This window comes from Staurois parvus, unplaced genomic scaffold (genome assembly GCF_062004578.1).
Source record: "Staurois parvus isolate SC_StPar_1 unplaced genomic scaffold, SC_StPar_1.0 ptg000154l, whole genome shotgun sequence".
NCBI classification, from domain to species: Eukaryota; Metazoa; Chordata; class Amphibia; order Anura; family Ranidae; genus Staurois; species Staurois parvus.
This window is the reverse complement of record NW_028317950.1, coordinates 9,034,779-9,061,269: the sequence shown is the minus strand read 5'-3', so window position 1 is coordinate 9,061,269 and position 26,491 is coordinate 9,034,779. Positions and strand designations below refer to the sequence as shown.

Sequence of the window (26,491 nt, the reverse complement as noted above, 5' to 3'; positions counted from 1 at the left end):
TACACACCCATCTGACTAGTCACTATATAAAAAAAAATGGCTGCTAGTTTCAGATCCAGTTCCAGCTCTATACCAGCAGCCTATAACTGGAAATAAAGGAACAACACATCAATGAAGTCACCGCTATACCTTCTCTTCATATAAGCCGGTTCAGACAAGCACTATGCAAACAAAAAAGTCCTGATTGGCTCAGAGTACTGCCCCTCCCTCTCCCAGTTTGAGTGGTGTTGTAAAACAATTATATATTTTTCATTAATACAATATTAAAGTGTTCCTAAACCCATGATCCTGCATTTACTATATCTGGTCTCGCACAGTACACAGAACATGGAAATGCAATTATTTTAGTAAATATAAACTGCTAAATACCTTTTCTCATCAGCAGTTTGAGCAGTCTTGTGACTTCTATCAGTGTCCAGCAGAGCACTTGTTAAGCTCTAGGAGGAGTTTTTATTCTCCCCTGATTGTCCTATGAGGCTGTATAACCCCTGACCCTCTGTCTGGACAGCACTGATTAGCCCTGTGCTGTTTACATGCACTCTCCCAAAAAAAAAAAAAAAGACCCTCTAGGTCCAAAAGCCCAAGGCTCTGTTCTGTCAGCAGATTGATTGGGGACAGTAGAAGAAGGGGAGAATCATAGAGGACAGACTTTGACATCCTTTTTTACACAATGCGGAGGATTAACCCCTTAGGTTCCACAGTGAGTATAACAAGCATGCTTTACTGCATACACAGATTGATTTTACTGTTGCAGGTTTAGTAACACTTTAAACGTGGACTGTTTTTTTTATTTGCAGGATTTCAGATTCTCACTGGAGCTAACCCAGATTTTGTAACAGTTACCTGCACTACCCTCACAAGGGTCTCAGGGTACTTGGCAAACACATCTTGAAATGCGTTAGCTGGAAGCCTCAAGATAGTGGAAGCTGTGGCGGCTCTTGCTGAAACCGTCTTGTAAGGAGCTGGGTGTCCCTAAAGAATAAAATAAGACAAAAAAATACACAGTAAGAAAACTCCACCTTAATCATCACCCTCTATACCTCAGCCTTGATTGCAAAAGTGGTGACTGCCCAATCCTTTGTTCTCTTGCAAAGCTACGAGTGCTACTGCTATCTGACACACCCAAAGGTCCTCTGTTGTGAGCTGTGGTTCCATCAGCTATCCTAAATGAACATAGAACAGAGTACTGATGTAGCAGCTGGTTGCATAAACCACAACGTTCAGCGGTCGACAGATTATCTAACAAATCTGAAAGTATCAGATAACAGAGGCAGACCTCTAGGTCTACAATAGGGCAAATAGGAGGCCTGCTTGCCCTATTGTAGACCTATTCTTCTCTAACGGGGTGGCACCATTCCAGCATTTTTATACTAGTGACAAGATCACTTTAATCAAGCTTTACTCTAAGCCTCCCATCTTCAGAATATTTCTACAGGACCTTCAGTGTGAAGGTTGGCCTCTTTGACCAACAGGGAGGCTTGAAAAACAGAAGGGGATGAGTATTAAAGGGAAGCAGCAGACTCAGGGCTTTTGGATGGCTACAAAAGGGAGGCTTTTATAGGTAAATAATAAGCCTAAAATAGGTTATATGTGCATATAACCTAAAGCAGCCCTTGAAATTTCCACTTGCCCGCTCGCATTGGGCGAGTAGAAATAAGGTGGGGGTGAGCAGCTCCGGAAACTAGGGTTGTGTGGGAGGGGCGGTGACAATCAGCGATCTCCGGTATGACTTTCAATGAAGCGGATGGAAGCCTCAGGAGGGAGAGGAGGAGAAGCGACTTTCAGCTGCTTCATTGAACGTCATACAGGCAATCACTGATTGTCACTGTCCCCACAGCTGAACAGATCATCCTCGATCATTCCGTTACTTTTATGCCCCCCCCCTGCAGTGTGCTTCTCAGTCCCCAGCCCCTCCCCCTATCCTCCACACCAACAGAAGGAGAGGAGATAGAGGCTGGATCTGCTCTGCCTCCGCCTGTGCCCACCTACACTCCAGTCCGTGCAGCTTCAGAGGATGAGTGGGAGGGAAATTAAACACAGAGCAGCTGACAGCTCTAATGCATCTGACCAACACATGTAAGTCTGACCTCCCTTCCTTCCATCCACCTCTCCCTCCCTTCCACCACCCCTCTCTCCTACCCTCCTCTCCCTCCCTTCCTTCAACCCTCCCCTCCCTCCTACCCTCCTCTCCCTCCCTTCCTTCAACCCACCCCTCCCTTCTACCCCTCCCTTTCTTCCTTCCACCTCTCCGTTCCTTCCACCCCTCCCTTTCTTCCTTCCACCTCTCCGTTCCTTCCTTCCTTCCACCCACCCCTCCCTTCCTTCCCCCCTTCCCTTCCAACCACCCCTCCCTTCCTTCACCCTTCCCACCCCTTCCTTCCTTTCTTCCTTCCTGCCATTTCCTTCGTTTCTTCCTTCATTCTGCATAAAACATATAACAGTGCCATTTCATGAGATAATTTACGAGTGCTTGTTATGGGGCGGAATTAAGGGAGGGGCAGGGTTGGGATTGGGTTTGGCAATTGGTGGCGAGTAATTTAAGTCCTGGCTAGTAGCTCATTTTGAGCCCTGACTTAAAGAGAAGAGGGACTCCAGAAACATGGTGCGAACACATGATAAAATTATCAACAATCAGCCACTAGTTAATTCCCGCACACAAGCACAAAAAGATGAGTAGATTACAGACAAGAAATAAAGGAGTAAACTCCTACCTATATTTCCACTGTGTGTATGCAATATTAAAACTGCAATATTATAACAGAGCCCACAATAAAATGGAGAAAAATTATTTTCTTAATGTGGAATAAATTGCCGACTTACGGGAAGCGAGGCACTTTAAAAGCTGAGGGGTTTTATTCCTCATGGAATATAAATTTCTGTATAACCAGCAGCCTGGCAGAGCGAGTGATGATAATAACACAGCACCCCCTCTTTTCAATTTCATTTATTATTTCCATGGTGAGAACTCAACTGACAAATATCCCCAGGGCAGAAATAATGAAAGAAATTGTGCTGAGTGTAAATAGATTTCTACATTGTGCAGAATATGCAGGCTGGTGCTGTGACAGCTGATCATTCGTATTGGATGAGAGAAGCGTCTGTACCTGACCACAGCGTCTAATGAAGAATTCCCTGAACGGTATTGGTGGGAGGAATAATGCCCCATCATTGGTGTCAGTGGAAGAAATAATGCCCCATCATTGGTGACAATGGGATGAATACTGCTTAATTGTTGGTTTCAGTGAAAGAAATAGAAACCTCATCATCGGTGTCAGTGTGAGGAATTATGCACAGCTACTGGTGTCTTTAGAAGGAATGGTGCCTCATGCTTGTTGACAGTGGAAAGGAATAGTGTTTCCTATCAGTGGGAGAAAAAGTGACCAGAGAGCTAGATAAAAGCAAGCACATGGCCACATCTGGGCCCTGGGGGCGGGCTGCAGTTTGGAGACCACTGTACTAGTATGAAAACCACCCCTGGCCTTTTGTCACTCTCAGTGGTGCATACTGTGTACTCTTACATTGGCTCCACCTAAAGCCCCTTTGCTTTACCATTGGCTCCAGTCTTGACTTGGCTGCACCCCTAGCATGGCGCAACTCTTTAAGCTATTGAGCTTTGTGAATTTCATCTTTTATATCAGCAAGGCAGATATGGATAATGTTACAAGTCTGGCTCGTGTTCCCCTTTGTGTGTGTGTGTGTGTGTGTGTGTGTAGGGGGGTGGGGGATGTATAAAGCATCCATAAGTTGTGCTAAACAACAAAAAGGTATAATCTAAAGCAGGTGCCAACAGGTAAGCTAAGGCAATAGGCCAAAGGGATGGGTGGTAGGGAAAATAAGGCATGGAAAGAGGGAGAAATGAAAACAAAAATAAATAAAAGCGAGCAATGGGTAGGAGATGTGATATATTTGTTTTGTTTTAATTAGACTATTAGTGTACCCCCTTGTATGCTTACAGTAACCTTGTAACCATGGAAATAGACCATTCATTTCAACAAAAAATCCATACATTAGATGTGCATGTAACACATTTTAGACATGGTATGTATGTTTAAAAAGTACCCGTAAATGATCTGAGACTGCAGCAGGGTGCCACAATCTTGGGTGTGACAATCTCTAGCATTCCTTGTGGCTTATTTTTTTTTTGTGATTTTTCCTGCATTTTTAAAAAAAAAATTGTATCTATAGTATCCAGGGCATACAGCACAGCAGTATATAGGTTGGAATAACACCATACAGAAGGACCTATTTAGATCAGAGCAAAGACACGCTGATACAGGAAGTCAGTCACAGTAACAACTGCCGCCACCTACGTCAACACTTAGGCATATACAATTTTAGTGAGTGTAGTCCCCAACCTATCTGTTCCAACAAATCAATGGAAATAAATCCTGTGAAGCCTGGATCTTATATACTAAGTAACAGAAGAAATGGAGAAAGTGACAATCATAAAACCTCTCCAAGTTATCATAGGGTTGTATACTCCCCACTATAGGAAGGAAAATCAGCCATTAGATGAGAGGTTAAAAATACAACACACGAGGAATGAAAGTGAGCTATCCTAAAAAAGAAAGGAAAATTAGTGAGAGAAAAATGGGAAAGGAATGGGGGGTAGGGTGGCAAGAGGAGATAGGGGAAAGGGTACCGACTCTTGAGCAACCTACAGTAGAGGCAACATAGTATTATGAGTGGATCGGCCAGGCCTGAAAATCGACATCTACCATGTCAGTATTATCATCAGTACCATCTGTACTAGACAATTATGTCTGGGATCCAATGATAGTGTTGTACTCTCGGAAAGAAGTGGAATTGGTCCAGTAGAACCAGTTCTGTGGAAGTGATCTTTCCTGCATTTTTTTAAGCAGCGCTTTATGCACTTAGTCAGGGCTCAAAATTTCAGGTCCTGAGCTACTAGTCTGGACTTAAGACTTACTTGCCACAAGTTGTCCCATCCATCCCCTACCCTGACCCTAATTCCACCTTCCAGGAAGGGAAGAAAAGAAGATAAGGAAAGGAAGGGAAGAAAGGAAACAAAGGGAAGAAAGGAAACGAAGGGAAGAAAGGAAAGGGAGAGAGGGAGGGAGAGGGGGACGGAGAGGGAGAAGGAACGGTCTCACAGTGATAGTTCCCGACTCACATGCAGTCAGAAGCATCACAGAGCTGCTGGCTGTTCTGTATACAATTTCCTGCCCACACATTTTCTGCACGGCAGGGACTGGAGTGTGGGCAGGCATAGGGGGAGACAGACCAGATCCAGCCTCTCTCCTCTCCTATTGGTGCAGAGGATGGGGGAAGGGGCTAGGCATTGAGGATCACACAGGGGGGCTCGAAAGGAACTGAACGATCAGGAATGATCGGTGCAGTGGTGGAAACAGTTAAAAGCAGCAATCTTCCTGTATGACTTTCAATGAAGCAGCTGGAAGCCGCATCTCCTCCTCTTCCTCCCGCGGCTTTCAGCTGCTCAGGGAGATCGCTGCTTGTAACTGTCCCCACTACCGCCCCTTGTCCTGCTGCTACTTGCCCCCACCTTATTTCCACTCTTCCAATGCAAGCAGAAATTTTGAGGGCTGCACTGAGTGCCTGTATACCAACCAAGCCTTCATATTTTACGAGACCGCAGTCTCATCCTTTCAATATACAGCAGGAAAAACTCCCCTGTGCATTAGTGCTATGGTCTGGCTAGTCGTGCACTTTGACTGCGTGCTTTTCTTTGGCTGTGCCAGTATGCAGTTTGTGTGCAATGACTGAATGTGAACTTTTACCTGTTAATTCTGGAGGAGGGAGTAAGCACTAAGAAACCAAGCAGCCAGGGAGTTGCAGCACGCTTGGTTAGCATGAAAGATAAATAGATTCAACAACCTTTCACATGTTTGACAGGAAAGAAGGCATTTTTTTTTTTATAATAAAAAGGATGTTCAACATCTTTATTTAAAAAATTAACATTTATTACAGGTTGTACACATGACTTTATTTCCAAAGCTTGGTGCCCCTCTGTAATAGCTACTCATTAGGTAATGATGCATTAAAGACTATTTTGCAGCAGGTGATTAGGAAATGAATATACAAATTATTTTATCACTCTTACTAAGCAGTAAATGGAAGGAAAGGTGTGCACTATAGGTGAGAGAATAACAAACTTACAGTGATGACATCCAGAATACTGAGCAGGCTGTGCACACTGTCTCCAGCTAAAACCTCCTTCACCACCATCTCATTCCCATCCTGAAAACCAGAAGTGTTCGAGAAGTCAGACAAGAAATCTGATGTGATGTCAGATAAAAAAACAATTTATAAACTAGACAATTAAAAGTGTACTCTAGACAAAATATTTTATCTTATATTTATATAGTTTATTTTTAGTTTTTGAGAGGACTGGGGAAGGGTTAGACCCTTTGCCAAGTTTTTTTTCAGTCTGTGTCCCCATCGTATTGTATTGGTGACCATTGCCACCAAAAATGAAAGGAAAACCCAAAATTTTATAGTTGTCCCTAGAATTAGAGGTAAGGGGAAGGTTCCAATAGAAACTATATAAAAAGGGAAAAGCCCCACGCTTTTGGAGATTTCCACTAACTACTGTGTTTGGGACAGGAAATAAAGGCAAATCTCCCCAGTAGGACATAGAACAAAAATATATATCTTTGCAGGGGTTTTTAACATTTCCCTATTCTGCCCAAAAAAAATAAAAAGAGTTTTGACTAAACATAAATTTTATATTTGTATTTTATATCTGCCTGGAGTTCAGCTTTTTTTTTGAAAATTCTTTATTGCATTTCAAAGTTGTTGTAAAAATACAAATAGTAAAATTACAAAAATTACGGAAACAGTGCAAAAAAGTAGTACAATGAGAAATAGGGCCTCACAGGGCCTACCTCCACCCCCATTTCCTTCTGCGGTACAGTCCTCAAGGAGAACCCCAGAAGTAATTCTCAGCCCATTGTTTGTCAAGATAACATTCCAATCAACACGGAAAGGGCCCTCACAAGCTGGAGTTAAGCTTTAATGTAGAAATAAATACTTTCTGCAAAACATCAAATTACTCACAAAATCCAAATTTGTGGATACAAAAGGGGGTGCAGGAAGTTTATGTCATTTAATGACCTGCAGTACTTTTCTGAAAAAAGTGCTAGAAAGCTTTAAACAATCTTAGACTTGCATTCCCCTATCCCACTTCATTTCCCATTTTTGTCAGGACATTGATTTATTGTAGAAGTGATCTGCTAGTTGTCCAGGCAATCTTTTTCTAGAAGACATTTTGACTTAAAGTAAAAGAATAAACAAACAAACATCAGTAGTAGTGTTTCTTACACTTTCTTGTATGCAGACTTCCAGCATCCCATCTTGCACTACATATATACTGTTATCCAGCTGTCCTGGCCGGAAGATATATTCACCTTCATGAAGCTGGACAAACACCATATGTTTACAGAGCTCCAGGAAAAGAGGCTTTTCAAAGTGCCCTAATACCCTGCAGGAAAGGAGAAAAAGCAAAGAATTGGGTTACTCTATGACAGATGGGGCATAACACATGCATACCTGAAGTCTAGCCCCATCTTTGCACATAAGCAAATGAGAATTGTCTAGATTCTGCTGATCCCGCAAATAGGCATCATTGCCCTCTGTGCTCATTGTGAGATCTGCAGTGTCCAGCCTCTTCTACTGTGTCGATGAGCAGAATAGAGCTCAGGCTTGGGAATAAGTTAAAAGAAAGATACAAATCACCCATCCTTCCATCACAACTTTCAGAACACTGGAACAAAGGCAGAAGCAAAAATTAAATGTAAAAAAAATTCCTTCCTCAACCACAGTCAAGCAGAGAATTGCAATGGAAATGATCGTGGTTTGTGGTCAGTTTTATATTTTTTATTGAATGTGTCCTTTAATCTTAAATTTTACAATATTATTACAGGTACTTCTATAGTGCCGTCAATTTACACAGCACTTTACATAATATATTCTACATTCACACCAGTCCCTGACCCTCAATGGGCATACAATCTCTAACTTGTATTCATACATACACATACTAGAGCCAATTAAAACAGGATCCAATTAACCTACCAGCCGGTCTACCAATAGGTTTTATTTGAAGAAAAATTGTATTGAAAAAAATAATTTAATACAGAGTGCTCTGATGTGTGCATCAAGTACATGCTAGGCTGCCTCATAGGAAAGCCCAGCACTAGCTCTGCACTTTCTGACTTCTTTTGTCGAATGTATATCTAAGTGGTGCAGTCTTTTTCTGAAGAAGAGAAAGGGGGGTACCTAATCTGATTCATTCAGCTTTGCATGTTTTTGTAACCTACAATTCCAATATCAGATCGGGAGTGACAGCTCAGCAGTAATCCAGCAATCTGACCTTTTGGAGTGGCAGACATGCATCATGCATTTGCCACCTGTTAGAATATTTATTTGCAATATTTCATTATCAGCTGACTTACAAGAAATTAAAACAAAGTCAACTAATTTTATTTTACTGATAACTATAATATATAAAAGGAACATATGGAATGCAAAATTAATTTTCTTTAAGATAAGATAACATTACCATATTTTTTATAAATGAAGTTAGAAAGATTGTTCAATGAAACAAATGTATTACATTTATAGCTCCCTCCCTAGCTACCAGAAGATTGTGGCTGATGTCCAAGGATTTTAATGATTAAGGCTAAGTACACATGGGCAATGGATGCTTCAACAGCTACATTATAGTTAATATAATTCAGTTACATGTATATGGATACAATTCATCAGCCACGAGAAACTATAAAAGTTCACAATGAGGAAAAGAAGACACGCAGTTTTCACAAAGTCATTTTACAGTGGCCGGGACACTTACCGTACGTTTTTCAACATGTAAAGAACTTCTGATGGCAAGTGAGATTTTTTAACATCAAACTCTGTGAGATCTGCTTCTAGCAGAGAGGGAGGAGGCTCTTTCTTCTGCAAGGTTGGGTATTCTTTCTTAAAACGAAGTATTCTGAAACCGCAATACAAAGAAGTAGTTACCACTATAGAACATGACCTCGGACATTAAAGTGGTTCTAAACACTTAAGGTTTTTTACCTTCTGCGTGTAGCAGCCCCCCCTAAGGCTTACCTGAGCCCCATCTCGATGCAGCAATGTCCACGAGAGCCTGGGTTCTCTGGGGAGTCTCACATCTGATTGGCTGAGGCAGGAGCTGTCAATCACAGCCAGTGAGTCAATCAGGAAAGGGATGATGCGGGGACACCCTGCAGCTCCGTATGTGAATGGACACACAGAGCTGTAGCTCGGGAGCACGCCTGCTCAAGTGCCCGCATAATAAGCAGGTTGCTATGAGGGCACCCAACAGGAGGGAGGGGCCAGGAGTGCCAGCAGGGGACTCAAGAAGAGGAGGATCCGGGCTGCTCTGTGCAAAACCACTGCACAGAGCAGGTAAACATGACATGTTTGTTATTTTTTTATTTTTTAAAACAAGACTTTTGTATCACTTTAAGCCCTGGTTCACACCGGTGTGTCTTGTCGTGCAATTTGAAACTGTCAAATAACATGACAAGTTGCACCCTATTGTCGGCACTGGAACTGGTCAAATCGGTGCAACTCCGACTTTCCAGTGCTGCACGGCTTGAAAAAAAAAAAAAAAAAGATTCCTGCACAATTTTTTTGCGGTTTCAGATGGGGCTTGCATAGACATCTGTGCAGGAAGTCGCACCTGAAATCGCACTGACATGCAGCTTTGAAATCATGCGACTTCAAGTGAAGTAGCACGATTTCAAAGTCGGATTCAGTGTGAACCCAGTGTAAAACATGTACTGAATATGTGCAACATTTGCCTTGAAGCAGAATTAAACCCACTGATTATACGGTATCCCAAAAGAAAGCCTAAGTTAGAAATGTTCAATAAATGTCATTAAATCCTTAGCCAAACATAGAAATTTTGTTTTCTGCAGTGTTTTCATTTACACTCTGCCTACTAGCACTGGTATAGTGTATGCTACATTCAGGGCATGCCTCTGGTGACAATGGTCATTGTTTCTATTTTGTTTATATGAGCTTTCAACAGAACTTTCAAGCCCTCAGGTGACTTGCGTCATTGGTGGTCAAGAGTGCAGCACCATGTCAACTGCAGATCTAAATAGAAGCTAAGATAGCACCGTCTTCGGCAAATAGTGATAACAGCATTTAGTTCCTATTTAAAAAGTCACTGTAACCAAAAATGATATTTCAGGATCTTTCAGTTGTAGAGTTTGGTGGGATTTGCATCAATTGACTTACTGCAGCTCATTGGGACTCTAATAGGAAGATCTTCCTGTTAAAGTTCTATGGTCAACTACCACCTATGCAGAGGTTTTGTGAGATTTTAAACGGTATCTGCCAGTTTTACATTCATTTGCCCCGGATTCGCTTGTGCAGTCTTCTGAGCACTGCATGGCCACTTGTCAAAATTGCTTCTTTGCCAGGCCTGCATATGCACCCCACATGCTCCAATGGAGAATTTGTTGTCAAAGTATGAGCTTACTACATGATTGGTGATTTCAGGTCACACTAAGTGGTTGTACTCAGTTTTTAGGTTAAAATGAACTTTCAAGATACAGTATACCTCCCCAACCTTGCCTTCCTGAGGGCATTCCAGATCCTTGATACACTCACTCCAAATTTAGCCACCTATATCAAACAATTTGTCTGAGTAAATATCATAAGCATCCTGTGATTTCCATGAAACAGTTCACAGATCCAAGATATCAGACTTACCTTTTAGCCAGTGTTAAGACTTTCACTTTTTTTCTTGATCGTGGTCTTGAAACTGTATTCCCTACCAAAGTGTTGGGCAATGTTGTGACCTGAAAAGCATAAAGCACAGAATATACTATAAAGCACAAATCAGCAAATCCTCAAACACAAGTGGTGGCACAATATTAAATCTGAACTCCACACAGATATAAAAGACACAAATTAGCAGCTTTGTGTTCATTAATATGTTCTTAAAGCAGATATTCACCTAAAATGTCCACTTGCCATCCTTCTAATGCTCCCCCTCCCTATCACAAGTACATTTTTGAGTGGGGAAAGCAAGTACCATTTTTGCTTGTACTTTCTTATGATGTAGCCCTTGGCCCACCTTCCAGGCCCTCAACTTCCCAAGATTCATGTCACACATCCCAGGAGGCTTTAGGACAGTCTTCTTGCAATCGGTAATCTCAACTATGTGCAGCAGGGGGCAGCTGTGAATGTTCAGGAAGTGGCAGCCGGGTCCCAAATTCAAGTTATCAGCATGGGAAAAAAAAAAAAAAAAACTAAGAAGACTTCTGGTAAGTATCTGTTTTATGTAGTTGCTAACCTATTTTTTGGTAGCCTGGTGAATTTCCCTTTTGAATCTATATTTTAAATCCAAGCAGTGTAAGTATTATAATTTGATTGGTTCAGCCTTGTGCAGGTCCTGTACAGCGGTGGTCAAACTGGGACATGGAGAAGCAACACAAGGAGCTAATCACTTGTGCTGTATTGCAAGGAGCATGCTGATAGGAGGAAATAGAGGTATGCTGCTTCTCCTTTAACTATTGAATACCAGGTTGGGGAAGGGACAAGACCCGTATGTGTTACTAAACTGCAGGAGAGAAAAACTGGGTCTTCTCTCAGACCAGTAACCTTAGACCTGTGCTGTTTGACATAGCTGTGTAAAACTGATAACTGAATAGACAGACTTAATACAGTGTTCAGCAGTGTTGGCAGCAGGAAAATTAGTATTTAGTTTCTTCTTTTTAGGAAAACCTTTTATTCTGCCCTTTTTGTGACCTAGTCACTTTACATCTAATTTCACTTATTTATTTTTGTTTAGAACACACATTATAAAAAGCATAAAAAAGACTATCTGCAAGCACATAGCAAGTCCTAATGCTGTACATCAAAGTAAGCACGCACTTATTTCTTTGTCAGCCAATTCCCAACAGAATTATGAAAGGCTTCTAGTGTTATTATAACACGAGTTATAACCATCAGCAAGTGGCAGCAGGAAAACACCAGCAGAGATTATGTTTAGCAGATCGATTTCCAATCCTTCTCTGAGCTTCCCCTCCATAAAAGAATTTGACTCTGATGATAAAATACTTATTCAAAAGCACTGTGTTCTCCAAAATGGCCACTGCTGCCTTTAAAAGTGAATCCTTCTGTCCAGGAGGTGAGGAGATTGTCGCTCACTTCCTGTTCTACCTGAATAAGGGTAAATCTTTCAAATGGGGATGCAGACAGCAACAACTGTCAGTCAGAGGTTCTAATCTTCCTTACTTTATCCAACACTGAATAAACTGTTTTGATTGGAATGGGGCATTAAATTGGTTTCATTACTTAGTGAGCCACTAACCCAGAACAAACATTCGCATATAGTGTCTTCTGACACCTGATCCATGTATGCTTGTTCCAAAACTGGTGATTCACCAGGTGATAACAAAAGAAGGAAGATAATAGCCTTTGAATATTCACCTTCAAAAACAGATCAGCAATGGCTTTGATATTTTGGTCTAAGTGGCCTTATAAAATGTACTTATTCTGTAATACTTGAGCAACAGCTGGCAGACATCATAGCTCAGGGATATAAACCACAGCCAGAAGTATCCTCCTTATTGCTCAAGCCTCAATCTCGGTGTTCAGCCCCGCCATGTTTCACATTGCAGGAAAAACAGCTTGATATGTAACTCCTGCAACAAAAAAACGCTTTTTATGCGCAATGTTGTTAGCATGCTTTCAGTCTGTAGTGAAATTAATTTATGTATGTCTACTGCTGTGTAGAACAAGTTTCTACAGACTGAAAAGAATGAAATAATTTGTCCCTTCATCGTAATTACCAATAAGGTATGTGTTGCATCAGACATGCAAAACTGGCCATTTTTGGGCCATTTACTTCTTGCATCCCTCAGCCAGTCATAGGGTTTAACCGCTTCCCAACCGTGATTTTTATGATATATGATATATACGGGAGTTTGCATTTCTAGGTAGGGGGCGTGTCAGGACAAGTCTGATCATTGGAGAAGAGCAGACCGAGTTCCCAGCATAGCTAGAGAACTGACCACGGTGTGTTCTCCAGCTTAGTGTAGTCAGTTTTATTAGAAAAGCAGAGGGACTGGCAGGAACACCAGGCAATACAAAGAGAACAGGATACTTTTTCATACAAGTACATGGCACAGCAGGCACATAAAATGTTGGGTTTACATATTCTATAAAGATGAATAAGTCGGAATGACGAAACATGTCAGGAAGCGATGTCAGACGATGTAGCCGGAAGTTCTGAATCGGCGATCTTGGAAGTGGTTTATCCATCTGGGAGAGTGAGCTTTATACTTTTGCTGCTGGTTGTTTTTAGCTGCGCTAATTCGGCAATTTTAAGTGTAAGCAGTTCTATTAAAGTGCCTTTAAGTTCTTTGAAAGTCTTGCACTATTGCTTTATTTTTCTCTTTGTGGTACCATCATTATTGTGTGGCACATATGAAGACCTGATCCGGGATAGCTGGTGGTCTATTCTAAGCCCTGTTTACTTGTCCTCTGGTAAGATGCACTGGATGACAGGTTTTGGATCACAGAAGACACCTTTTCCACTATTATTTGAGTGTATGAGTTCACATCATCCATTTTGTTTGCAATTGCAGGGAGGATTTGCAGCATGTTTTGCACTTGGTTTCTTTTGTCAATTTGGTAAGGTATATCGATTGACAAGAGATCTTGTGTTTGTGCATTCACTTTCACTTTTTCTTGCTGTGATAGATTTTCACGTTTGCAGTCACTTAATGCTGGTAGCACATAGTGTTTTGATTTATATATTTTTCCCACACAGGTACACTGAGGTGTTTTGTAGGCATATTAAGTTATAAGGATAATGCACTATGTTTATTTATTTATTTAGAGGTAATATGGGAACAAGGAAGAACTGTGTATGACTACGCATATCTTTGGACAGTTCACTACATAAGAAAAATATTTTTTGGACATTGGATGACTTTTAGTGACCTTTTGGATTTATTTAGAAGATTCATTTTCAGATCACAATTTGGGTTTTTGCACGCATAATTTTCCTCTTTTTTTTTTAATTAATATTTATGTGGCTCATTATCACTATTTATTCTGTAAAGGTGTTCGATAACTGTATTTTGTCCAGGCCCCAGTAGAACTAATGGGGTCCTCCCTTGGGTTATGCTATTAAAATACGATATGCCTGCACTTTATTTTATACATGGCAGTCTTACCTTTCTCATAATCTTTCGGCCATAAAACATCACTTTATCTCTTTTCCGAAAACGGTAACGAGGTACCTCCGGCTGTTGCTGTTCTGTAGTTAGAAAAAACAGAGCAGTGATGTAAATTACTATAAGTGGAGCCTCACACAACCCAACCACTTTACAGCTACCATATAAAAGAAGATAAAAGAGGAAAGACAAAAAGAGCTGGGGCTCTTTAAACCTGAGGTTTCTATAAGACACCCTAAAGTACATTCATGACTGTGTGTGTGACTGTGTCCCACACATATAACATACAAAATATAAACACTTAAACCGTCCTTGCTATTTCTAGAATTTAGGCCCTGGTTACACCAATACAATATAATCCATGTGTTCTACTGTACAGACACACAGACACCTAAAGTGCAATGCAGTGTGATTAAAAAAAAAAAACGTCCTTACATTTTTTGATGTGTCATCAAGCATTCAATAGATTAAAACAGACATATAAAATCGTGATAGTGTATATATGTGGGTGTGAATCAAATCCTACATTATTATAGGTGTGATATCAGTAGGAAAGCTGGGGATATACAGAAGGGATAACGAACATGAACTCATGCCCTTAGTGTGGTGTAATAAAACATATTTAGTGCTATTATGCTGTTAAATAGCTACAAAACATTGAAGCACCTGATAGAAGATTAAATGTCTTGTGCAAGTCACTGCAGGAATTTATTGAGCTTCCTCAGAAACGAAGCCGCCTTATCAGTCACACAATGTACTATAAAGTAACTGCTTCTGGTAGCAGAGAGGTGTCACTATTATGTTCTTTTACAGGACACAGTACAATTACTTCTTTTTATAGTCCTCTATGCACAAGAGCTCGGTGTCACATGGTCTACAGAATGATGGACACAACAGCAACAAGTGGAGAGTCAGCTTTGTGCAGCATTTGCTTATGTAAGCATTCTGACCACATTCGTCTGTCTCTAGTGCATTGAATAGGCATTCACAATCTTTTTCTATCAGTTATCTGCTTTCCAGGTTCAGAGCAGAGGTAAGAAAGAACCTCAAGTGGTAAGTTACAGTCCCTTCCAATCATATACCAGATTCCCTGCCCCCAACCCCCACCACAGATAATATGAAGAAGGCCCAGTTTACACTGAATGATCTGAGCTCTCTCACTAGTGATTGAAGGGCAAAACTGGGCATTAACAAAATATTCCAGTCTATAATGTACTACTATACAGCATTAGTCAATAGCACAGCATGGCAGCGTGGTTAGTCTGTTCAGGACCATGATGCAATGGGAATGTTCCCTGTTTTGCTGTATGAAATCTGTGTTGCCAGTCATCCTGATCTAGTGAAGAGGGCAGGCAGAGATAACAGCAGTCTCTCCTGACATCTTCATCAAGATCAGTAATACAACTATCAGCCTCAGTTCACTTTTCACTTATGTGTGTGTTTTTTCTCACGGACGCTAGGGTGTGGGTCCTCGGGCCTACCCTGAAGTCTAGCGGGAGGATGTGTGGCCTTTTGGTTCCTTCCTCCCCTGTCCCTGGGAGGGTCTCTCTTCGGGAGAGCCCCCTGACCTAGTACTTGGTGGCTGGCTTCGGCTAGCCACAAGGAAAGGGGCCCGCCAGGCCTTTTGGCTAGGCGGACCATGTGGAAACCTTAGTCCCTGTCAGGAGCCTCGCGCCCCGGGGGATCAGGGTAGAGGCCCTACCCCTTCGGGGGGTGGACAAAGCACACCCCTAAGTGCACTTTTTTGTGTTGGTTTTGCACTAGCACGTTTTTTGTTCACTTACGGGTTTTTCGCACTTCCGCGGACTTAAGAAAAAAATATGCAAATTCGGATGCGTTTTGAACCACACCGATTCACATGACATGTAAACCAAAAGGCTTTTCTGTAGAGCCCATTCACATATGTGGGGGCTGGCCACAGTGCGATTTGAAAAAGAGCCCTGTGAGATTTTCAGTCGGGTTCAGGTGTGATTTCCAATCTCATACACTTTAACAGTTCGCACTGGAATCACACCTGAACTGCTGAACAAAATCGTACCAGACTAGGCTTTAAAATCGCACTGAAAACCGTCCCGCACATATGTGAACCCAGTCTAAGTCCCTCCCCTCAGGCCAGGGTTCTAAGTGTAATCCTGGATTCTGACCTGCCCTTTCAGCCCAAATCCAATCACTGTCCAAATCTTGTAGACGTCACCTCCATAAAATCTCCAAAATATGCACCTTTTTAACCATTGAAACAACTATGCAACGTAGCCACTACCTTGTTATATGTCACCTCGACTACTGTAACTCCCTCCTCATAGACCTACCTCTTCACAGCATTGTTAATTTTGACGTAAAATTTCGATTTAGTCATAGTCTATTTGACTAAAATGCCATTTTAGTTTTAATCGTATTTTAGTCATTTGAATTGTTTTAGTTTTAGTCGTATGAAATCTCCAGTACATTTTAGTTGACTAAAATAATTTTAGAAAACTAAAATCTAATGGGTTTAGTTAAATTGTAATGCATTATGTAAGTATTTCTCTAGAATTTCCAAACTCATTATATACTCCTGGAATAAAAATCTAATAATCTGTTTTTATTTATGGTATTAAGGTTTGAACACGCACTACAGATACAGATTTAGCCGTGTGATATATGACCAGTGTTAATTTCGATGTCAAATTTTGATTTAGTCATAATCTTTTTACTAAAATGCCATTTTAGTTTTAGATGTATTTTAGTCATCTGAATTGTTTTAGTCATATTTCTGTCGACTAAAATAATGTTAATTTAGTCAAAGAAAATATTTTCGTTGACGAAATTAACACTACTTTGCAGGCTATCCCCTCATGAATGCTGCTGCCAGACTCATCCACGTTACCAACCATTCAATGTCCACCAGCCCTCTCTGCCAATCCCTCCACTGGCTTCCCAGTGCCCTACAAATAAAATTCAAAACATTAACAACATGAAAAGCCACTCACAACTCTGGCCCAAGCTTCATCACCAATCTTGTCTCCAAATATCACCCAAACCGTCCTCTCCACTCCTCTCCAGACCTCCTGCTCTCTAGCTCCCTTGTCTCATCCCATGCTCATCTCCAGGGCTTCTCCAGAGCCTCTCCTATCCTCTGGAACTCCCTACCCCAATCTGTCCAATTATCTCCAACTCTGTCCATTTTTAGGCAATCCCTGAAAACTCATCTCTTCAGGTAAGTTTATCCTATATTTAGCAAACAACTGAATCTTTTATTTCTTCCATCAGTTCACTCCTCACAGCTGTTACTGTTTTTGTTCCACTTGCCCCCTCCCTATTAGTTTATAAGCTCACAAGAGCAATCCTCTTAACCCTTTTGTATTGAATTGTATTGTTGCTGTATTGTCTCCCTTTATATTGTAAAGAGCTATATAAATCCTGTATAATATAATAACAACAATAATATTAACAGCAGCAGTCTTCAGCATGTTAGAAACTGAATATTAATGTTAAATGTACAAGTTAGCTCATACTGCCACACGATAATGGTGTGAATAGGTGATACTTCAAGCCCCGTCCCTTCCCCAAAAAGGATCTAATTATTTTTTCCCTTTGTTCCGCTTCTGTTGCTGTTTGAAACACGAGTCCAGGGGTGGCTGTGCAAATTCTAAATCATATGAGAGGTCACTATTACTAGTAGAAGCACTGTTGGTCTACCAAGTCAGGAGATTATAAAAAATATAAGCACTTCTGGAAAGCCCATGCATGCTTACATCACACTTGCCATTCAGGATTGCTGGGGCCAGATTTGTAATTTTGAGCCCTACAGCAAGGACCAGTCACATAGAACAAAGACAGCAGGGGATTAGAATGTAAGATTTGCACAAAAACAAGGAATGGCTTGACAAATGCACATAACATGACCATCATATACTGCATATGTCATTAACTCATTCACTGTGCCTAAAGTTATGACTTAAAAAAAACATACAGCTTTTCCATAAAACAAGTTCTTCCTTAAAGTGAACCAATCTAGAGAGGAGCAAGGGTGCTGCCATTGCTGACTTCTTTCTAAAGACTCTAGCTGATTGTTTATTAAGCTAACCCACTGGCTTCAATACTTCTGAGTCACTAACCATGGCACAATAGTACAGATCTGGAAACTCAGAGTAACATCAGAAGTCCTTCACTTCTCTCCATAATTGTTCTAGGTCAATGACACATCGTTTTGAAGTGACAGTTAACAGCCAGGTAACTAGCATTTGCAAAAATAGAAGCCGCAACAGTAGCTTCTGTGCATATCTCTGGAATAGTTTCCTTTAAAGTGATACTAAACACACACTGTTTTATTTACATTCTCCCTTCTCTTTCTGTATGAGGATGATGGCACGGTTATTTTAATAAAAAAAAAAACAAACATCTAAAAGTATCTTGTTCTTAATCAATATACATCTGTCACATGACTCAGCTCTTTCCCAGCCTATCTGCAGGGAAACCGTGGCAGGAGGAGCTGCTGGTCACATGTTCAAAATAAAAAATCAGCTTTCGTGATACAGAGTAAAATATATAATATCAATAAACTGTTTTAAAGCATCATACAATTATACACTCACCGGCCACTTTAGTAGGTACACCTGTTCCATTGCTTGGTAACACAAATTGCTCATCAGCAAATCACATGGCAGCAACTCGGTGCATTTAGGCATGTAAACGTGGTGAAGATGACTTGCTGACGTTCAAACCAAGCATCAGCATGCGGGGAGGAAAGAGGATTTAAGTGACTTTGAACATGGCGTGGTTAGTACCATACGGGCTGGTCTGAGTATTTTAAAAACTGCTGATCTACTGGGATTTTCACATACAACCATCTCTATGATTTACAGAGAATGGTCCGCAAAAGAGAAAATATCCAGTGAGCAGCAGCTGTGTGCATGAAAATGCCTTGCTGATGTCAGAGGAGAATGGGTGAGACTGGTTGCTGCGACATTCAGATGGTAAGGTCAGAATTTGGCGTAAACAACATGAAACATGAATCCATCCTGCCTTGTATGAATGGTTCAGGCTGGTGGTGGTGTAATGGTATGGGGGATATTTTTTTGGCACTAGCAAGGTGCACCTAATAAAGTGGCCGGTGAGTGTATATTTGAAATCAAATCTTTATAATTTGTTTTGCAATAACATGGTGTGGGAGGATTTCTGCCAGTCACAGGCTGTGTCACACTCCTCCAGCCTGTGTCTTAGAATAACAGGGAGGTAAAGCCTCCATCAATCAAGAGGCAATATCCCACCCCCATAGTGTTTAGCTAGTAAGTGGGCATGGGGGAGGAGGGAGGGAATGGGCTGTCATTAACCACTGTGTATATACCCACATGTGTGACTCTATAATCACATGGGCTGCTCAGATGTGATCAGGAGAAAAACTCTGCAAAGAAACTCAGTGAAAACTGAGCATGTGCAGTAGCTGCCAACACTGCCCTGTGAAATCCCCAACTGCATTGGGGACATGGAGAGAAGAGGGAGCTAGAGAACAGCAGCATCAACCAGATGTTTTTCAGAATACAGAAAACGAATCCCACAGTGAATGAGTGAGCATGAACAGCATGTAACACAGCATTTATTGATCGTTTGTTATGATGTGGGTTTAATGAAACTTTAAGTAAATAAAGGACAATGGAGAAAAGATACTCACTGGACTGCCTATATTTCTTGTAGACGATGAACACAACAATCCCAATAAGAAACAGAGCAAAAGCGGCTCCTATCAAGATTCCTGTCCACTGTAATGAAGAAAGAATAGGGATAAGTCTATTGGTATCATAGCATTCTGTCATGAAGTTTTTCTTCTTCTCATCAAGGGGCTATTCTGTAAAACTGCTGTAAAGGGGAAAAATTGTTTTCATTTTCAAACCTCTACCCTGGACAAAGTGAGCTATTAACCCTTGCTATAATCTGATAAACAGCATGATAAGCGAATACTGACAGCATTGCAATTTTCCCATCATGAAATAGGGTCAGTCCAGCCAAAAGAGATTTACAGCTTCTGATAAATGCTTGACAGTTATGGTACCTTTCCAATTAAATCTCCTAAGTTAGTGTACCTGCCATGCTCCTAAACCAAGGGTGGGCTGTACTCACACTGCAAGGGTTAATGGCTCACTTTCTCCAGGGGAGAGGAGAAACAATTTTACTTTGATAATCCTCTGCTCCCCCAGCAGGCACCTCTCTCTCATGATCCAGAGGTGGACGTTCTGTGTCCTCACATCCAGAGTAGGGTTATGGACCCTACTCTGGTCTTGATGACATCAGGACCCTAGAATGGTGGAGCAGGGAAGTACAAACCCTGCAGTGACTGGTCTAGCTGTAGGCATGAGGCGATAATCAGGTAAATAAATCTCCTTTTATGTTTGCCCTATGCATAAAAGAGCAATTAACCCTTGCAGTGTAGACGCAGCCCAATACGAGGATCTTTTTTTTAATTTGGCTTTAAAGAAGTCAGTAGGTGACAAGAAGTCAACCCGAGACAAAAACATAAATACACACCGCCCGTTGTTATTGGCAGGGTTGTTGTGAAAGACATCCCTCCTAGATTGTAAGCTCCAAGGAGCAGGGCCCTCAAATCCCTCTTGTATTGAACTGTATTGTTGCTGTATTGTCTCCTGTTATATTGTAAAGCGCTGAGCAAACTGTTGGCGCTATATAAATCCTGTATAATAATAACTGCAGAGCAAAGAAAAAACATTTATAATTGATTGAACAGAAATAAAATAACCAATTTTACAGAATAACGCTTGAGCTTGAACACATCACAGTAATCAGAGATCTTTTGCCATTAACGAATGCGGTCACCTCTCCATGATATGCAGACTTCATTAAGTTTTCTCATTTCACAACTTCTATATGATCATATCTGAGACAAAGCAGAACTGTTTCCAATTGTAAAAAATACAGAACATAAAAGTAAAGGTGTTGTCTGAAACATACAAATTCCAGCTGCATCTTTTTTCCAATGCAAGTTAGAAAACTCTGGTTGTCGTGACAAGTTGCAATGGGCACCAGGTTCACTTTCACCAAGGATGCTCCATACAAGATGTTGTCTGAATAGCAAACACAAGTGTAAAGGCCTCTTTTCACTCTAGTATACAAAGCTATGTCTGTAGGCAGACCGCCTTTAGGGTTAAGGTTCAGCTATTTTGCAATAAGAATGATAAAAGAATGGCCCACGCCCAAAAACATGATTGAAAAGGTAACTGCAGTTATGAGTCATTTTCAGCTGCGTCGCTCATACAAAGATCAGCCCGAGTGCGCTAGTCTTTCTCCTAGCATCTTCGGTGACCATGCCCTGCTTTACCTCTATGCGAAAGCAATTATTTGTTACTTAAAGGAAAATTTCACCTTTTGAAAAAAATAAATGCACTTTTCTTGCAGGTAAAAAATGTGCATTTATTATTTTTTTTTCTTAAGAAGCCAGCAGTGCATTGCACCCGTGATCAGCAGATCACGAGTGCAATATTAGGCAGACTCTCAGCATAGCCGCTTGCCTGTTACTTGAGAACAGGAAGATCAATGGACTACGAGAGCTCACCAGCACCCTCATAGATCATTGAGAACGACAAGCCATCAGCCACATGGCTGATGGTACTTGTAAGCATTCATTCAAAGGAAACTGTGAATGAATGACTTGGCTGTGTGAGTGGAGCCCCACACAGCTACACTGTTTTCAAATTGTGACAGCAGGTGCACAGAGAATCCTCCACCCCCTGTCACAGATAGGGGGGAATTGGGGGAAGGACTGCAGATGCTGGAACATAAACTCTAAAAATTAGTGGAACATGTAAGACATTCCAAAGTCAAACTCTAAATCAAACTGAATGGCATTTAGATTGCCAACATACTGTGTATTATACATAGTTGAAATGTTTTTTTCTTCTTTTATAAAATTGTTTTTCGTTTTTTTTTTGCATCTCAGGGCTGTTGATCTCTTCCTAATATTGGCTGCACATCAAGCTCTCGACCACCTTCCGGATAATACTGGTTCATGCCTGTGCAGAGTCTGTTGCCTTGGCTGCTTGAAAGCTGCACCCAGTTTGTGTGACAAAATGACAAACCAGCGAGAGAATTTCACCATCACATCATGGATCTCCAAAAATGGGTCCAAAGCATTATTCAGCAATCACATCATTACAGCAGAGGCAATGTTTCAGAGCCTTACAGGACCCCTCCATTAGGCACGTGGCAACTGGTCACGTATCTGATGGAGGGGTCCTGTGAGGCTCCGAAATGTTACTTCTGCTGTAATGATGTGATCACTGAATAAAGCTTTGGACCCATTTTTTGGAGATCCGTGGTGTGCTGGTGACATTCTTTTGCTCTGATTGTCTTCTATTCCAGTGAATGGTCACTGCAGCTCAGAATTACATACAAAGCCATTTCTGCAGGAACTTGTGCCTTAGGAATAGTATGACAACACAGGGACACAACTGGGAGAAAGCTGGCACCCAATAACAGAAGGTGCCTGGACAAGAACCTTCATGGCAGGATCACCAGATATTCATCCACTAAAAACAGCAGATTTAAAAATAACAAAACCAAGTTCCAAGTTTGACATGGTAAAGCTTAGATATTTAAGTTATTGTGTTTAAATCTCTGCACCCCTTGCACCCCCATCTGTTACAATTTCCCTAGTATAAGCTTTTTGTTCACAAGCAGTAATATAAACACCAATACAGTACAGTATGTATAGAAAACTGCAGCAGTGCCTTTGGTTTATACTTTTCTATAATAATTAGCAGAAAAAACAAGAGGAGGGGGGGGGGAGCAAAGGCCAGGGAACAAGAAATTACGGCTGCATGGATGCCAGTGGTTGACATTTTTGGGGAAGGGAAAATGTGGCTTAGTTGAACATAAAAACAATCGAAGAGGTGTTGCTGCCAGCCTCTAGGGTAGTAGCTAGACTATCATCAAGGACCTTACCATGGTGGTTTGCATTCTTTCTTCTACAAACTGGATCACTCTGGTGTGAAGGTCTATGGACCTAGTAAAGGCAGGCTGTAAAGACAAAGCTCACAGATTACAAAACACATACACATAGACAGTATGCACATGCGAGGATTAAAAGGCATGCATTAATTGACCTCAGATATAAGTGAATTGACGTCCATATTCTTTTCTGTAAACATACTGAAGGGATCAGAAGAGCTTGCTGCAGCAGGAATGATGTTCTCTTGGTGTAGGACCATGTCTCCATGTGTGCAAACAGTTCCACTACCTCCCTTCACCTTTACCAAAGTCAGCAATTAATGGCCACACTGGAGAAAGATTTTACTCTGCAGCAGAGCTGCCCTCTTTTTGATCACCATCCTGGCAGACTGACCAGTGTTTCTGTTACAGAGTCAATCAAACAGCCGACAGCTGCTAGAAGCAGCCGTTATTTGGGTGGAAGGTCACAGTATTAGGTTGAGAGGACATCACTAGAATTGCAGCAGCATGGAACGTTACACTGTCCTATAAGACATTTCCCCAGAGGCCTAAAAGTAAAAATCAGGAGTGACTTCTCAAAGCACTGCGGTACCAAAGTCAATCCTCTTCTTTTATAATCAAGTGATTCTATGTACATCCATTTACTGTATGTACATTATATTCAAGTGTCTTACCTCCAGGCAGCTGCTGCTGCTGTTGTCATCACCCATATCTGTGAAAAGCAAAGACAAAAGAGTTAATAAATACAAATTATATTATCATTTGCATTAAAGGTTGAAGTACAAAGGCTCTTTTATAAAGAGAGACAGTGGAACATTTCAAGAGTTATTGCAGGAAAGTTTGCAAGTTTTGGCAGATTTAGAAATCTGATAGATTTATCTGTGTGCTGGGGAAGTGTGGGACAATTAAATTATTAGTGTTTTAAAAAGCTGCTTTTTGCATTCCATATGGAGAATTTCCACAGTTAGCAAGATTCCCTTTTACCTAAAATATCAGACAAATTGCCAGTGAAGCAGACTTGCATTTGTATATTTTCTTTCTGCTCAGCCTTTGCTACTGTGCAAAATGTTAAATTCTAACAGAGAGGAAGGTGTGGCTAACAATGGACAAAATGTATTCTACTTGGTAAAACACTGATGGCATAAATAACTTACACAACATTGTAGGGAAGGGTTTTATTACTTGTCCCTGTCCAATTGGTAAGAATCCTTCACTTCCTGCTGTGTCACCAGGACAGGAAGTCAGTAATCAGTAATGCCTTCTTAAAAGGGCCACCATGGAGCAATTGTGAATAATTCTGCCTGCATTCTCCAGATTTTCTTTAGTACTCTGGGTAATAGGTAAAAAGGGGATAACGAATAGACCAGCTCAAACTCCCACTTTGGATCTTTGTAGCACAGCAAACAGATTAATTTGGGAAGATCCCAACAAGATTCTTAATGTTGATTGACCTTCCAAATTAAGAACAACTCCACCTGATCAAATCCCTTCAGCTTATGAAGTTTGCACAGACACTTTCTTTCCCTTTTAGATGAACCTATCTGAAAGAAAGAGTATGTTGCTGTGCCGGGAAACAAACCTGCTGATTTAACTCCCACAATAATGTATGTTTTATTCTCCCTTTCCCAGCCATATAAGCCACAAGAGTGAGGTCAGAAAAATGTTTCATATAGTATACATGGTCCTGGGATACTGGGAGGGCTTTCCAAAGTGAAATTGGAGAACGGTGATGTAATCTAAGAACAGTTAGATCTCTTGAAAAGAGAGTCGTTTCACTGTTGTAACACAAGTACAACTCTAGCTTGCATCCATCAAGATGGAGACTGGGTTCTTCATGTTCCACAGAACACCTTGCCCAACTTTTGTTAGCAACATTCATTAGTTCAGGAATGCAAGTACCTGTGTGGAAGGAGAGAAAAGGTAGACATCACAGGATTCCGAGTTACTATCTCAGACCATCTTAAGAGATCAGCTTCTGAAAAATTCTGCTAGAGGGTTGGATCCAGGCAAACCTGGATATGTCCATTGTCATAAACCCTATGATTATCATAGCAGCTCTAAAAAATACTCTGCCTTTCTAAATGGAGGTAGAATACTTGAGCATACCTCTTTTAAAGCGGCAAAAGAACAGATCTTACTGTAAATCCAGAAGAAGGATGTGCAAAAACACTCAGTAAGAAGAATGATTGCATTTTCCCAGCTAATCAAACTCAGAGTAGTTAGGAGTGGACATTCCTGGGCATTGTGGGATTACATGTTGCAGCCAGAACTATAACCTCCAAGGATTACTGAGATCTTCTATCTGAAATAGTCTGCTATGTCTGACATCAACTTGGGGAAGAGTCTTGAAGTTTGAGATACTCTGAACAAGAGAGCTAGGAACTGCAGATGGAACAGAGGTTCCCACTGAAACCCTGGAATCCTCAGGACTTGAGATGTAGGGTGTACTGGAACATGATAGTATGCAGCCTTAACATTTGTAACTGCATTTAAAATCCATCCTGTAGAAGACTGATGACTTCTTCAATTCTTGTATTTTGGAATTGAGAGGCTTCTGCTTGATGATGTTTGTCACGGAGATCAGAAATATTTTATTTTTGTGTTTTCTTGAAATCAACAAGTGTGTCAAGCAGTCAGCTTGTCTGCTTAATTAAACCTTGGAGTCCCTGTGCCCCGCACGGGGTGGGAGATTAGGTTGATCTCAGCAGGAGGCATAGGAAGCACAGTGTCCTAGGGCTGAGAGAAGCCAGACGTGTCAGTACCAGGGGCTTGAGGCTAGGTCAAATTTAATGGACAATATAATGTCCCTATGATGGAAGAAAACTCTCAGAATGTGAAGAGCTTGAGTCACGATGGACAGAGCAGTTCATGGCTGCAGGCATCGCTAGGAGAAGCATTGAACTGTGCTTTGCTTTTTGCACTGCTGGGACTTGTGGTTCTACATTATCTGTGTGGCTTTCTGGACACTGGGACTCTGCTCTCCTCTCTGCCTCCTAGCTGTGTGCCAACCCCTGCGCTGAGGATTTACCCCAGACTTAATCCTTGGCCACCAGAGTTCTACGTCCCTGCTGTGTGCCAACCCCTGCGCTGAGGATCCAACCTGGACTTAATCCTTGCCTGCCAGAGTTCTGCCTCCTTGCTGTGTGCCAACTCCTGCATTGAGGATTTAACCCGGGCTTAATCCTTGCCCGCCAGAGTTCTGCCTCCCTGCTGTGTGCCAACCCCTGCATTGAGGATCCAACCTGGACTTAATCCTTTCCTGCCAGAGTACTGCCTCCTTGCTGTGTGCCAACCCCTGCACTGAGGATTTAACCCGGGCTTAATCCTTTGGGAGAATGAAAAGAAGA

The 26,491-nt window shown here is 41.3% G+C and overlaps 1 protein-coding gene across 4 annotated transcripts in view; it reads right to left on the bottom strand.

Annotated features, from left to right (window-relative positions):
- Positions 1-26,491, bottom strand: part of PNPLA7 (patatin like domain 7, lysophospholipase) — a 346,161-nt gene that overhangs the window by 285,544 nt on the left and 34,126 nt on the right. For 3 of the 4 annotated variants that reach the window (XM_089675020.1, XM_089675022.1, XM_089675023.1), the window contains 9 exons: positions 23,819-23,856; positions 23,139-23,213; positions 19,858-19,945; positions 14,208-14,290; positions 10,729-10,817; positions 8,834-8,974; positions 7,303-7,462; positions 6,139-6,219; positions 844-972 (listed from right to left, as the gene is read on the bottom strand). In XM_089675020.1, the coding sequence (XP_089531146.1) occupies positions 844-972; positions 6,139-6,219; positions 7,303-7,462; positions 8,834-8,974; positions 10,729-10,817; positions 14,208-14,290; positions 19,858-19,945; positions 23,139-23,213; positions 23,819-23,856 (884 nt within the window). Of the gene's footprint in view, positions 1-843; positions 973-6,138; positions 6,220-7,302; positions 7,463-8,833; positions 8,975-10,728; positions 10,818-14,207; positions 14,291-19,857; positions 19,946-23,138; positions 23,214-23,299; positions 23,535-23,818; positions 23,857-26,491 lie in introns of those variants that run through there. The other variant, XM_089675021.1, reaches the window with a different exon arrangement.